Source organism: Polyodon spathula, chromosome 18 (genome assembly GCF_017654505.1).
Source record: "Polyodon spathula isolate WHYD16114869_AA chromosome 18, ASM1765450v1, whole genome shotgun sequence".
NCBI classification, from domain to species: Eukaryota; Metazoa; Chordata; class Actinopteri; order Acipenseriformes; family Polyodontidae; genus Polyodon; species Polyodon spathula.
In genome coordinates this window covers 15,916,090-15,931,277 of record NC_054551.1, presented here as the reverse complement: position 1 = coordinate 15,931,277, position 15,188 = coordinate 15,916,090, and the positions used below count along the sequence as shown (strand labels likewise).

Here is a 15,188-nt window from a genome sequence, read left to right as displayed (position 1 = left end):
GACATTGGTTTTATGTTGGGAAATATTTTTAAGAAAAATAAAAAACTGAAATATCTTGCTTGCATAAGTATTCAACCCCTGTGCTGTGGAAGCTCCCAGTTTGCACCGATGAAAGAAATTGCCCTAACGAGGACACAATTACCTTACCATTGGCCTCCACCTGTGAACCATTAAAGTTGCTGTCACATTTTCTGGATAAAAACCCCACTGTTGAAGGATCATTGGTAAGGCTGTGAATCTGAAGGAAAATGAAGACCAAAGAGCATTCTACAGAAGTTAGAGATAAAGCAATACAAATGCATAGATTAGGGAAAGGGTACAAAATAATATCCAAGTGTTTGGATATCCCAGTGAGCACAGTTGGATCAATAATCAGGAACTGGAAGCTGCATCACACCACCCAGGCACTGCCAAGAAAAGGCCGTCCCTCAAAACTCAGCGCTCAAACAAGAAGGAGACTTGTGAGAGAAGCCACAGAGAGGCCAACAATCACTTTGAAGGAGCTACAGAGTTCAGTGGCTGGGAGTGGAGTAATGGTACACCAGTCAACCATATCAAGAGCTCTGCATAACACTGGCCTGTATGGGAGGGTGGCAAGAAAGAAGCCGTTACTCAAAAAGTACCATCTGAAAGCACATCTGGAGTTTGCCAGAAAGCGTGAGAGTGACCCAGCTGCGATGTGAAAAAAGGTTTTGTGGTCAGATGAGACCAAGATAGAGCTTTTTGGCCAAAACTCAAAACGCTATGTGTGGCGCAAACCTAACACTGCCCATGCCTCAAGACACACCATCCCTACAGTGAAGTATGGTGGTGGCAGCATCATGCTGTGGGGATGCTTCTCATCAGCAGGGACTGGGCATCTTGTTACAATTGAAGGAAGAATGGATGGAGCAAAATACAGGAAAATACTGCAAGAGAATCTGCTTCAGTCCGCTAAAAAACTGAAGCTTGGGAGGAATTTCACCTTTCAGCAGAACAATGATCCCAAGCACAAGGCCAAAGCAACATTGGAGTGGCTCAAGAACAAAAAGGTGAATGTCCTGCAGTGGCCCAGTCAAAGTCCTGATCTCAATCCCATTGAGAATCTGTGAAACTATTTGAAAATTGCAGTCCACAAGCGTCGTCCACCCAACCTGAACAACCTGGAGCAAATCTGTCAAGAAGAATGGGCCAAAATCACTCCGACACTGTGTGCAAAGCTGGTACATACTTACCCCAAAAGACTTAAAGCTGTTACTGCAGCGAAAGGTTTCTCTACCAAATATGAATGTGTTGGGGTTGAATACTTATGCAAGCAAGATATTTCAGTTTTTTATTTTTCGTAAAAATATTTCCCAACATAAAACCAATGTCACCTTACAATAACTGATTTTGAGTTTTAAGTGTTTTAAAAAAAAAAATCGAACAAAACGAAATTTCAATGTACCATTTATAATTCAGTAATATGAGAGAATTGGTCAGGGGATATATATATATATATATATATATATATATATATATATATATATATATATATATATATATATATATATATATATATATATATATATATATATAATATATACACGACTGTGCATAACTCCCCCACCATCCTCCTATATCAGTGGCCTCTTTGATGTCAGGATTTGGGGTGAATCAATTCTAAAGCCTGCACTCTCTCATGCTTTTTCTGTATGTACCTGGGGGCAGCAGTTAACACAGTAGCCAGTGTACAGTATTTATTGTTGACTTACAATCAGGGGTTCGACCGCTAATCTCACCAGACAGGCCTCAGCAATCAAACAACCTGCCTTTCAGAAATGTGGCTGGGCTCCCTTGACTTCGGTAAGCTGGATGTCAAACACAAGTGCTGTGCAAGGAGCAAATGCAGTGCGCAGTCAGTGTGATTCTATTACCACAGTCTGATAGCTTTAAAGTATGTATGGCTAACACAATAGTACCAGTAATTCTAATATGTGTTACCATCAGTCCTTTTTAAAATATCTATTTATCCAGAAAAACAAACATTCTACATGTTTGCCATTTATTTTTCTGAAAATAACTCAAACTCCTAGAAGCTGAATATTCTTCTCCAACAGCTTCAAATAAATAACTATTCAAAAAACAAATTCACCTTTACCATAATGTGTTCATTTTTCATAAGTTCTGAAACCTGCAAAGTGGTGGCAATATATATTAGGTAAGATTTAGGAAAGCACCCTGTACTTTAACTGTTACTTTCATGTAAAATCATTTTGAAATGTCTACCTTTCTGTATCTCAACCCAGTGTTTTGTTTTATTTTATTTTTTGTCTGCTAAAGAAGGATTAACATTAATCTCTTCCTCCCCTGGCACCAAGGGGCAACTAACACACTCCTGCCCCCTGCTGGATGTCTTGTACTACCACAACCCCCATTCAAACTGACCTCATCTCTCTATAGTTATGCAGTGTGTTTCAAAAAACTTTTTAAAATTCTGTCTTTTGTTAGTTAGGTTTTTTGTTATGTGTTTTTTTTTAGATAGGAGTTTTACATATTTAAAGGTGTGATAAGGACGGCCTCAAAAGCCATTTTCTTATTATGATATTACCCTTTTCATAGTCTATTTGTGCTGTTAAGCATTATATTAAGATTCAAGTGCAGTGCTAAGATATGTACTGTGGTACTGTGGGTTAACTATTTACATTGCAGCCAGACCAGTGCTTTTCAGCTTAGTTTTCCTTTCTGGTTTGCCCCTATGTGTTAATATTTGAACAAGTACATTTTAAGCCCAAACACAGAATCAATGCAATAAACCTGCCACCCTCAAACCCCTTAAGTTACTCAGAGCCTTCCCAGGGATCCCGCTGCCCTGCTTAAAAGCAGCTGAGCTAGACCATTGGTCAAACAGCACAGGAGGAGAATTTTCACAAAGAGCGATGTGCATCCAAGCTGCAGCCTGTGTATTTTTGCGGGTATGCGGGATTCATCCAGACAGCATTTTGAAGCTAGTGGTTTGTGTTTTCTCGGCAGCTCTGCGAAGCGCTTAAAATGTATAGACGATGACGTGGACAGTCCAGGGGAGGAGTCCTACTACCCGGGACAGGGCCGGTCACCGGGCAGTGGCAGCCAGTCAAGCAGTTGGCATGAAGTGGAACCAGGTAAATGCTTCACCCACACACACGTGCCAGTGAGCGGGTGTGGGTATGAGTGTGGTGAGTCAGCTCCACTGGTCTGTTCACAGTTGGGGGGTGGTAATAATAATAATAATAATAATAATAATAATAATAATAATAATAACAATTAGAGATGTGCAAAAGAAGAATGCTGTCAAATCCCCTTTAAGGTTTTACACTTTGCCTTTAAAACAACAACGGAATCAAAGTAGCATCTTTATTTGCACCTTCAGCACAGAACCATGTTACTACAAGGTTGATAAGGTGACATAGTTTGCCTTTTTAAATTAAGGAGTTTAAAAGTAAATTAGTTTGGAGGGTTTGTTAAAAAGTCTTAAACTCTGCCCTCATTCCAATATCAAACTGTTCAATTTGTAGTCAACCGTTCAATCAGCAGCCAGACGCAGAGATTGAAGGTACAAGCTGGATCAAAATTTTATTTACTATGAAAGCCATTCAAAAATAATAACAGCAGCCCTTTTTGAATTTGGTTACACCTTTAAAGAGAGTTTCAGTGTTACATCTTCTGCATGTCTCCAATATTAGTAATGGTGCAGAAACAGGTGGAACCACACATTCTTAAGGGACGGGAATGGAATATAGATGCTCATTTGGTGTCTAAACTGATGTTGTCATTTTCCAGTAAAATTAAGGATAAATCACATTTTCTGTGTAATTACTGGCATATCAAATATATTTGGGCTGTACATGTTTGTATTGTAATTCCTTTATTATATATGTTTCTTACAACAGCTCAGATGTACTGTAGGTTTAGCTTGGAAAACCCACCTCTTTTGGTTGTTCTACCTCAGATTGCAATACAAAGTTGCGTAAGTGGATAATAAGTTTTATGAAAAAGTGCAAATTAAATTGTGCTTGAAATCTAGTCAATATGGCTTGGGAGTTGTACTTTGTGTCCTTTACATTTTCCTAATATTTAATTTCTTACCTGTTCATATTTTATTATGGGTGTTGTACTAGTTAACAATGTCTACTACTGTTGCTATTCAAGCAAAACTTGCTTCTGAAAAGATTCCTCAAGGCTGATCGTGAGAAAATGTGGAAGTTTATTAGTGTGGCACCGATTTCAGTGCACAGTACTTCACCTATGGGCTTCAATGCACAGCGCACACTAAAATCCCAGGTCTCCAAGCTGCTTATCTGGTAAAAGCATGGCCAGTGTGTCAGGGGAGCGTAGGTTTGTGTCCTGGTGAGCTCAAGTGGACGCCTGCAGGCCTGTCTTCCAGCCTGTAGCTTTTGGACATCTGACCTTGAGTTCCTGGGTGTAACAGAGATCGGGGGTCCTACAGTCCTTTAGTTCTCCTGCGCTGTATGGAGAATTTCTGTGGTGAGGGGGGGTGCACTTTACGTTATAAAAAAGAAATCACCACATCAGTCTTAGAAGCAAATTTTGCTGGAATCATTAGTGCTGTAAATACTACAAATAAGAATCAAAGCAGAAGCAACAATTGAAAATCAATCAGAACATGCATAATAGAATATTAAACAGGTAACAAATGGAATACTAGCAACATGTAGTTGATACAGTGATTATATGTCTTTTCTATGCTTTTGGTACAGACCTCTATTTTGATACGTCATGTATTCATCAAGACACAATGAATTGTTACACCCCTTGTTAACTGTCAATTGAAGTTAGCACAAAACTAATGGAGTACTGTTACCAGCAACAGTAAACCAGTGTATTATCCCAATACGGTAACAGAGTACAATAGTACTACAATGTATTACCAGTAAGTATTGGTTCAGGCCATTGCGATTCCATTGATATGTCTAAATATTCAAATATGACCACTGTTGTACCATTCTATAAATTACTCATTTCACTGTAGCTGTCCTTGTGCTACCATTGCCCCTTAGTGCTCTACCACTGCATTGCCAGTGTAGTGTCACTAATAGATTGCTTTTAAAGACTATTTGGAAAGGAAAAGTCAGGGTTACTGACTAAAGGGTTTGCACTTTTTCCTAAAGTTTTCTGTTGTACATCTGTTCATCATTGCATATATGACCCCCCCATGCAAATAGGCTAGGTAGCCTCTGTTTTGAAAACCATGTATTAATACAATCCAGTACGACACTTTGATGAAGAGATAACGTACAGTGTGACATGTATAATGAATGATTGAAGTGCCTGAGGAGAAGATGTAACCCTTGGATACAACTGCTTTAACTACCACCAGAGGTGTACAGAGGAGGTTAAGAAACTCAGAGGCAGCATGGTTCTAAACACGGCTTACACCGGAATGCAGTTTTCTAACCTTCTCTTTCATAAACCTTGGATTGGACCAGCGCATAGTAGGAACTCCTACAACTGGCCTATCAGTGTATTGCCCCTGTTGTGATGTCAGAGGGAGGGGCTATGGACATGCATTTGGCTTGTAAATGCATGAGGAAGGAGGCTGAATGAACATTTGTGCCTCAGGTTTTTTATCCTGTGGTAAACAACAGCAACACATTATTTAATAATGGATTGGTTCCATAAAAATGGGTACTGGGAGTGGGAAAAACAGACACTTGCTGTTGTTGGAAAGCATGGTCAATGCAAAACAGGGCAAATACAAACTGAAATAATATAACCTGTCGTGTAAAGCTAGCTGTTAGATCACAGCTCTTTTCAGATACCATATTCATTCTGCCTTTTTTCTTTCTTTTTTGTCTCTCGAAGCTGGATATAAACTTGGTGGCTCACTAGCTAGTACATTCAACTCAAGACAAGGTAACAGTATTAAATCCTCCTTCCAGAAAAGTAACCATGTACTATACCGTCTACCAGCACCCCAGCATGGACCGGGGCCTTTAGGGTTATGGGAGTGGACGTGTGTGTGTGTGTGTGTGTGTGTGTGTGTGTGTGTGTGTGGGGGGGGGGGGGGGGGGGGGGCACTGACTCAACTTAGCAGTCTCATATGGGGCCTCAAAAAAGAATTGTTTTTGACTGAACGTGAGAAAATGTCATGAGCAGGTTTACAGTCATACATTTCCCCTTTTCTGTTTTTGTTTGTTTGTTTGTTTGTTTGTTTGGTTCTTGTAAATGTAGTGTGCTTGATTGTAAAATGTGCTTGAGACAGGCCTAAGGTAAGAAGGGTTGTTCACGTCAGGACTGACATTCTGTTGCCCCAGCTTTGTAAATTTCCCCAGAAGCTTTTTTATTTTAACTATATTCACCGGTGCTGTGAACTTGCCTTAACAGTCCTCACTCCAGAAATGTAATTCTTACAGACCCTCCTGCTGAAGTATATGTCGCATGACTTTCTGGAATAACAGCATCAAAGAAAATCCCTGGGATTTTCGCATTCAGCAGCAGCTGTGCATTGAACTAAAAGGGTTTGCTGCAAACTATAATAAAGACATAGCAAAACGTAATATTGAAGAAAAAAAACATTAAAAAATCATTGAATCCTTTCTGTTTTTGCATTTTATGTTTTGCATCTTAAGGGTGGCAAGTTCTGGGAACTGTACAGACATTCTGCCTTTTAGATAAGCATAATCTTTCTAAAATATTTTCAGGAATATGAAGTCAGGAGAAGGGGGTTAAGAAAACAGTATGACTTTTTTCACTAATTGTGCACTTAGTAAACCTATCCATCATTAAGCTGTCATGGGGAATGACACTGAGCAGAAACACCCTGCTTATCCTAGGGACATAAGTATTTAAAGGAATCAGACAGTGTCCCTTTGCTTGCTTGTAGTTTTAATCACCAGTCTTGCGTCACCAAGTTCCATTTTTCCTGTTCTGTCAGTCACATGGTCGCAGCAGTCCTGCGAGTTAGCCAAGAGAGAAGACTCCTATTATACATCAGGTCAGTTTAACTTGTTCAAGAACCTTCTGCAATGTTTACAGGAACACATTGCTTTACCTTTGCTGTATTCCCTGTTTGATATTTGTATTCACACATTATAGCTAAATCAACCAGGACATTTCTTTTTTTCATCTAATACTTGTCAACGTTTGCCAGGAGAAAGATCATTTTTCTTCTAAACATCGCAGGGTATCCAGTTCATGCTCCCTCCTGCATTTTTCACTGGATTAATTCTGAAGAAATAACTTTAAATTAATAAAGAAACCCATTCGTATACCTTGCTGCTCCCACAAGACTCTCAGTTAAAGGCTGTACACCCTGTCTGGCCCCACAATGTTTATGTTGGTAGCATAGAAGAAGCGAAAAGCTTTTGTAACACTGGCAATTCGTTTAGAGTGCAAAGGAACATTTTCAGAGGGAATAAACAATTGTAAACATATAAAAAAAACAAAACTGCAGAAAGGTGCAGCAGTAGTTTGTCACTCATCATCCTTAATGTCTGAAATCTATTTACTCCATATCGTTATTAGTTTTCAAATGATCTTGAAATCAAAACACACATTCTCTGTGTTTCAGAATGTTTCCAACAGCAGGGCTTGTAATTTGAACTGGCCCCAGACACAACTACCTTCCATACGGAATTGTATTTGAGGAGGCTGTGTGGTCCAGTGGTTAAAGAAATGGGCTTGTACCCCGATCAGATCCCAGCTCAGCAACTGACTGTGATCCCGAGCATGTCACTTAACGTTCTTGTGCTCCGTCTTTTGGGTCAGACGTTGTTGTAAGTGACTCTGCAACTGATGCATAGTTCACACACCCTAGTCTCGTATCTTGTAAGCCCTTTGAGATGGTGGTCCACTATGAAAGGCATAATATAAAAATAAAGATTATAATTATTATCATTATTATTATTATTATTTTTGTTTCAATAATCAGCGTTATGTTAAATAACACTATGTTCAACAACTGGTAAACCTACAGGTATGATTTATTCATGCTGTGATTAATGTGATCAGCTCAGAGTAGGATTGTTCCTAGGCATCTGGTCATTGTAATAGCCTAAACAAGTTGTGAAACCCAGGATGGGTGCAGAGCTAGTGCGATCTTCAAGCGCTAATACTGTGATCTAAACAGTAGTGGAACTTACCCTAAAACGGTCTGTCAACCTCATGTCACTGAATTTCTGTTGTATGTACTGGCTGTATTAATAGAAGAGTGGGAGAATTTACATCCAGCACTGTTTAGAGCAGTGGTTCTCAAGCCAGGGTCTGTAAAGGTTGCTTGGGGGCCCACGAGGAATTCTGAAAGCTTTTATAAAACAGTATCCATATGTAATGTACACTAGTATGTTCTTTCACCATTTTGCTTCTATAATAGAAAATATACTGTACATAAACCATCTATTTGAATTTGACTTTGTTGAGCCGAAAGCAGGCTTTGAGTGTGAGACATAATATTACACTACCCTGCAGTACAGTTTATTTTCCTTGTTTTTCTGGTTGGGGGTCACGATTTAAACAGAAAGGTTGGAGATGCTCTGGTTTAGATCATTGTGGTTAAAGAGAAAAGGGTTTCCTGTTCCCTGTTCATTCTGTGTCTGCTGTCTCTGTTCTTCTAGCAGATTCTAGGTCGGCCACACAGACTGACAAGCATAGCTGGTATGTAAACTTGTTACCCTCTGACGCACTCGTAAAAAAACCCAAAACAAACCCCAGGCCCATTGTAAAATGCTGTGTTAAATGTGTAAAGATGTAACGTCAAAGTAGTGATAAGCAGGGCTTTTAAAATAAACGTACTTACCCTGTGTCAATGGAATGAAAAGGTCTCAGTTCTTCTGCAGGGTATGCAGGGTTTTCAGATACAACCCTGTCACTTCAAACTGCTGCTTCCTTCTCACACCCGTGCTGATGACACTATGTAACACAATTTTTGTTCCTTGGGTAGTAAGTGTTATTTCCTAATTGCTTATGCCTCAAAAGTATAGAAAATGGCTATTATTCCCCAAAAACTTTGCTTTTGTGACCAGGACAGTGATATTTCAAAATATCACTATTTCCAATGGGAAAATGGGCAAATGTGTGTCTTTTCGTTCACATAAAGTCAGAAATAAACAACATATGAATCCAAATTAACATGTATTTATACTAAAGTAATACAAAAATGACTACAAAAGATTTAGAAGTGAGTAGTTTTTCGAGATTTACGATTATACTGTAAATACTGTACGATTACGATTATACTGTAAAAACAGTATAAACAGTATAAAAAGGAAATAACGCTTACTACCCAGGAACAAAAAAAAAAACAAATTTGTTACACGATGTGATCTGAGAGGATTGATGTGAATCTGAACTACACAAGTAATGGCAGGGAACACAGCCACTGTTCATGTAGTGTGTGTAAAACAAAAAGCATATCTGTAGGAAGTTAAATATACAGGGTGGTGATAATATTGCTAGTGTAGTTAAGAAAATGGATTTTGGTTTGCACCAAATTTAAATGACTTGTCCAAACTCATTTACATCTAGTTTATTTTAGTATGTATACATTTTGCACTTCAAATATACTTTTTTGTTTTTTTGTTTTTGTAGGGTAAACAATTGGAAACAATTTGTCAAGTTAGTAAAATTATCTTTAGAGAATTTGTATAGGGTCAATAATGAGTGATTTGCCTTTCTCATTTAAGCTTGCTAATGGAATGTAAACAGGTGCATAGCCCAACAGAGAAATTCAGTTTTTAACAAAAGCAATGTCTGCTCAACTGTAAATACAGCAGTGTATGTGTGAATGATTAAGATTGCATTCACTGTTAATTTAGAGATCACAGCAGAAAAGTAAATGAAATGCCATCCTTAGCATTTATTTGAATTTGAAGAGAACACAAATCTACTCTTTCAGGAACTGTGGCTTAAAACCTGATTCCAGGAAACTGAGAGACCTAGTTTGAGGCAACTTTGCTGTATCAACCCTGTCTCTCCTGGTGTGCCATGTTCCAAGTACCGAGCATTAAAGTGCCTTTGTGTTCCTTCAGCTTTAGACACTTTATACAATATCTTCCAATTCAGTCATATCATTGTTTACATAGGAATACACTGTACAGCAAATGTATACGACAAATTTATTCTTTATAAAACCAAAGTCTATAACTTCAAATCACTCAATCACAATTCTAAGGTAAAAATAATTTAGTGTATAGAAGGTGGCACTCTCCAAAGGATTTGTTAATAAGACTTAATTTTATACCAGTCAGACTCCTGGTCTATTTTAATGACCTAAACAGGGCAATTGTAACCCCATCTTCCTATAACTTTCCCTTGTATTTGTATTATACAGTACTTAGTGATGTTACTTACACCAGTTTTTTTTTTTTTTTAACCTTCCATTTCACTGTTGTTGCAGTATAACTGCAATATTTAAACAGTATGTCAATCTCCTTGCTTTAATTGCACATTATTCACATTGCTCAATTCACCTCTTCCTAAAATACAGGCTGTTCGATCCATCAAGCCCGGCTGTAGAGGAGTCATCACCTACAACAGAAAAATCAAGCTTTGACTAAATGACTGATGATTATTTACAGGTCGTTCTGGAGAAAAAAAAAACAACAGCATGTCTAAGGCAAAATCACTGTTCGTAACTTTATCCAGACTTTCGCATATTGTCCAAAAAATAAACTCTTTATCAATAAATCACCCATTCCAGTGAAAACTCCAGCAGAATGAATGAGCAGCAGTATTTAGATTGTCACTTTTACAATAGCCCCCCAGTACTGCGAATTGTGAACATGTATCATGTTCCATAAGCTTATACATCACAGGAAAACGGGATTTGAGGCAGGCTTCAAATCCCGCTGTGAGACAGACAGACAGACAAGGGAAGCTATGGCCTGTGGCAGTTTAAAGGGCTTGTCAATTTATTGGCTGAACAAATGGATGAGAGAAAGGGGAGTGGAGGGGGGTCCTGTGCTTTTCTGTTATAAGGTTTCCAAAAGAAAGTGCTGACTACTGGCAAGCTTTGATTCCAACTGACAGAACCTTTTCAAGTGTTCATTACTCACTTTCAAGCTTGAGGCCCTTTCCAGACACAGACAGGCTGGAGTTGGACTTGCACACACACCAACACACGCACACACACACACACACTGACACATTGACACACACTTATTCATACTCACCGGCTTTTAAACAGAGCCTCCTCACTGGTGATCAATATCCTACACAAGGTTACCCTGTAATAGAACTTTTCAAAAAACAATCTATAAATGTGTGTTGTGTACTGACAGACATTTGCTTTGAATATAGCACCTAATGTTAGGGACAGAAAAAGACCAGCATGGAGGTTTCTGTTTGTTTCATCCCCGGTCGACTGTCTTACTCAGCCTAGACGTAAGTGTTCTTGTGTCTCCTTTTTTCCCTTCTTATTAGAAACACTTAACCGAATGTACACTTTTGAAATTGAGATTAATGAAGGTTCAGTTGTCGATAGGGGGTTTCAAAGTGCAACTCGTCTTCAAAAACACTGTGCGCTTCTCTTATCCTCCAAAGTGATCTTGAGAATTCTTTGCAAACAGGAGTGTCATCATTTCTGTAGTCAGAGCTTGTTAAAAGTAATAATCAGACACAACCCTAATGACCTGTGTTGTAGTTGTAGTGGTGTTAATTCATGTGCAGAATGTTTTTTTGTTGGTTCCTAAAAGGGAAGGCTGTTGCATATTTTATTATCCAGGGGTTGAATCTCATTTCTTCAGTCAGAACATGTGAAGATCTAATTTATTAAAACGTCTATCACAGAACATTCAGTAAACATTCCAAATAATATCAGTTGTAGCACTTCCACATGCTAGGTGTTATTTTAATGATGTGAGCCGTGTTGAATCTACATAGCGCTAGCTTCCCATGGGTGATTTATTGACCCAACTATTAACTTTACTGGATACAATACAAACAGTGAAATCAAGCTTGTACCGTATTTCAATTATTAAAATATGTATGAAGGATAAATGTTGGAAATATGTTAGAAAGCAGACAATGTGTGTTTTGATTTCAGGGTGGTTTGAAAATGTGTGGGGTTAGGCGTGTCCCTGCTGCATTACAGGTATCTGCCCTGGGTATCTGAAACAGGTTAAGAGTTTCATTTTGTCAGTTAGACTGGTTTAATGTAACAAAGAAGAGGTGGCTTTTGTTATATCTACTATACTGAACTGGACAATTTCATGCTCCAGTTTTCAGTTTTTAAAAGGTTGATAGTAAGAGGTATTTTTCAAACTAATTGTCTTAAATCTAATTTTTAAAAAACATTATCTAAATAGAAAACAAAGAACAGATTGGGAAAAGCTTTACTATCTGGAGAAGTTTGAATTATTTTTTGCTGATTGGTTTTGCAGTGTCACCAAATGATTGCACTGTCAAGAATCAGAGTCCAATGATCAATTCTCAGTAGGAGCCCCAGAAAATACTGTATGGACATTACTAATACTAATACTACTATTACTATTACTAATAGGTACAGAGTCAAAGACACTATTCAACCATTGACACATAGATGATTACCAGAATTTCCAGACGTTTCAGACACGCATGTGTCCTTCATTGGTGGGAGATTCCCTGGTGCTTCATAGTGTTAATCAAGTTATGTTCTCAGTTAACTTGATCCCCCAGTGCAAAAAAAAAAAAACATTACTAATTTATTATAGAAAAACATCTACATATAAAAAGGAAATGCATGATTAAAACAACATTTCATATTGACTTTTATAACACAACTAGTTTCAGTACAGTCGACCATTGAGAAGTCACTGAGTGGGTTTCCTTGTAATGCGAACCCCAGTTTGAGAGACACTGATCTACATCATTCTTAAACTTTATTTTGAAGAATATTTGACAGAATTATTTTGGACTGTCTTAGTATGTCGCCAGTGCATATTGATGACACAATCTCACAAGTTCTAAGCAGCTGTGGATCCCTGAGTCTGTGGACGAGCACTGGACTGGGATAACCCAGTTTGTACTGGCACTGGAAGAATTAACATCCATTAAGTTACCCAGGGAGGAGGCTCAAACCTTTGAGTGAAGGACTTTATTAGGCGTTGAGGCTGGGTCAAGAGCATTAAACAAGGTTGCATAATTCTTTCAGGGAGAACCCTACATTGTATTAGATAAGTTTATGTGTTTGCGTTGTCTGTCCAAAAGCCAGTAGAAGGCTCATCCTCAGTTTGTCTGATTTTAAATTTTTAGTCCACTATGTTTATATTGTGTGTGGTGGGGGGGTTTCCATAATTTCCACATCATGCCGAGGGGGCTGGAGGGAGCTGGATGGGGCTGGAGGAGCTGGAGGAGCTGGAGGGGGGTTACCAAAATGCCAAGATGTGGGACTTCAACACTCTTTAACACACACACACACACACACACACACACACGCAGTGCTCTATATCTGACTGAGAATCTATGATTCCACCTGCGCTTGCAAATAAGCATTGAGCTTAAGGGTGTGCATGCTCTTTTGGAATGCATAAACGCACGTTTCTTTACCAGATGAGAAAAGGGAGCAAATTAATGTGTTGTTTTCGTGTTTTTCTTTTGGTATATCATTTAGCACCATTTATGTTGGGGAACTGCATGGCTGACATGTTGACTAGAATACAGTGGCCCACATCTTTGGGTTCGGGAGTTTGGGGGGCACATGAACTAGTCAAATTGTTGTTGTTTTGTCTTAAGCTTTCAGCACCAACTACAACCTAAGCAATACTTCTAAGATTCAGTGAATTGGTGCTAAATATTGCCACTGGTCAATTTGACAGTGTTACAAGTTGACATTCCTGGCAATGCCAATGATAAGTTTAGTTGGGGTCTCTGAAAATTAACAACAGTTAATCCAAGTGGTACATCCTGGTGACATTTTCTTGCATGCATTACTGTCGCCTTTCTTTTAATATTAACACATTAATGTTTGAATTGTGTTGCTAAGTAAACTAGCTTTAGCACGTAGACTGTGAATGATGCTGTATGCTTTTGCATTGCCTAACCTCTTTCTCTGCCATATCTTTTTTCATCCCCACCCCCCAGCATACCTTTCTTTTTAAAGAACCTCTACTCTGTATCTTGGTGTGAAACATTATTTCACGTGTGCCAGGTCTGTGGTCAGTTATTCGTAAAAAAACATTTTGCTTTTGGATTTAGCTAATTTTCACTTTTTATTAATCTATAGAAAAATAAAAATAATGGATTGGCTAGTCCCATTACAAAAAAAGGCAGCATAGTATTTTACAACAGTCTAAACCATTTTAATGAATTGCCCCTTGTTCACCTGTCTATGGATTGATGTGAAGGGCAGACAAAGTGATATTTAGAGCACTATCCAGTTTTCACCAAAACTGACAACATTTCTAAGGCTACATGTCACATTGCTCAACTTCTTGTACAGTGAATTACAGTATCTCCTTAAAAAAACAAACTAATAACATCTTCCCAGAACTCTGTATAAAGCACAATTAGGGGAGTTCCTAGTCGGTCAGTGGGTGGTTACATCATGCATTTCACAAATCTCATGGTGTTTGAAACAAGTCTTCCCTTCCAGACATTTAACCTGTCACAACAAGAGAAACAGTAAATAGTCCTTGTTGGCTGTAGTATCTCACTCCTGAGGAATTCAAGGGTAGCAGAGCATAATGGCAGGAAACAAGAACCAAAATGGTGGTGATTCTGAATACTCCCCCAATCAAAACTACCTTCCAGACATCAGTATTAATGATCTAAGAACGGAATAAGCCAGCCGTCTCATTGCTCGAGCATTTTGAGAACTGTAGGCCTTTTATTAATGTCAACCTGCTTTTCAGTGCAGTCTGTAGCATGGTTAAATCACTTGCTAAATTAAACTAATCTGAAAAAAAAACTGACCGCAAACCAAAACGGCACTCCATAGCGATGTCTCCATTTCAGTCCGTTAAACCTGCTTAATAACCCCTCCCTTCACCTAAAACCTCCCTCCCTCTTCTTAACCTTCCCTTCTCCCTTTTTCACATTGCACAGCCTGTCGATCCATGACCTTGCATTATTAAATTGCACTTATCAATCATTCTTGCCAGGAATGCCATCGCCTACTACATTAAAGAAGTCAGAGAAGTCTGGTTTCAGCAGTCCCACGCCTTCGCAGATCTCCTCCCCTCGAACGGCTTTTACACATCATCATCGGCCTGTCATTACAGGACCCAGAGGTGAGGCCATACCTGCCTGCATATGGG

The 15,188-nt window shown here is 38.7% G+C and overlaps 1 protein-coding gene across 14 annotated transcripts in view; it reads left to right on the top strand.

Annotated features, from left to right (window-relative positions):
- nfia (nuclear factor I/A) overlaps positions 1–15,188 on the top strand; it is a 367,146-nt gene that overhangs the window by 294,679 nt on the left and 57,279 nt on the right. For 5 of the 14 annotated variants that reach the window (XM_041277571.1, XM_041277574.1, XM_041277575.1 and 2 more), the window contains 4 exons: positions 2,992–3,119; positions 5,821–5,871; positions 6,893–6,952; positions 15,033–15,161. In XM_041277571.1, the coding sequence (XP_041133505.1) occupies positions 2,992–3,119; positions 5,821–5,871; positions 6,893–6,952; positions 15,033–15,161 (368 nt within the window). The remainder of the gene's footprint in view (positions 1–2,991; positions 3,120–5,820; positions 5,872–6,892; positions 6,953–15,032; positions 15,162–15,188) is intronic. The other 9 variants (XM_041277576.1, XM_041277581.1, XM_041277583.1 and 6 more) reach the window with 4 other exon arrangements.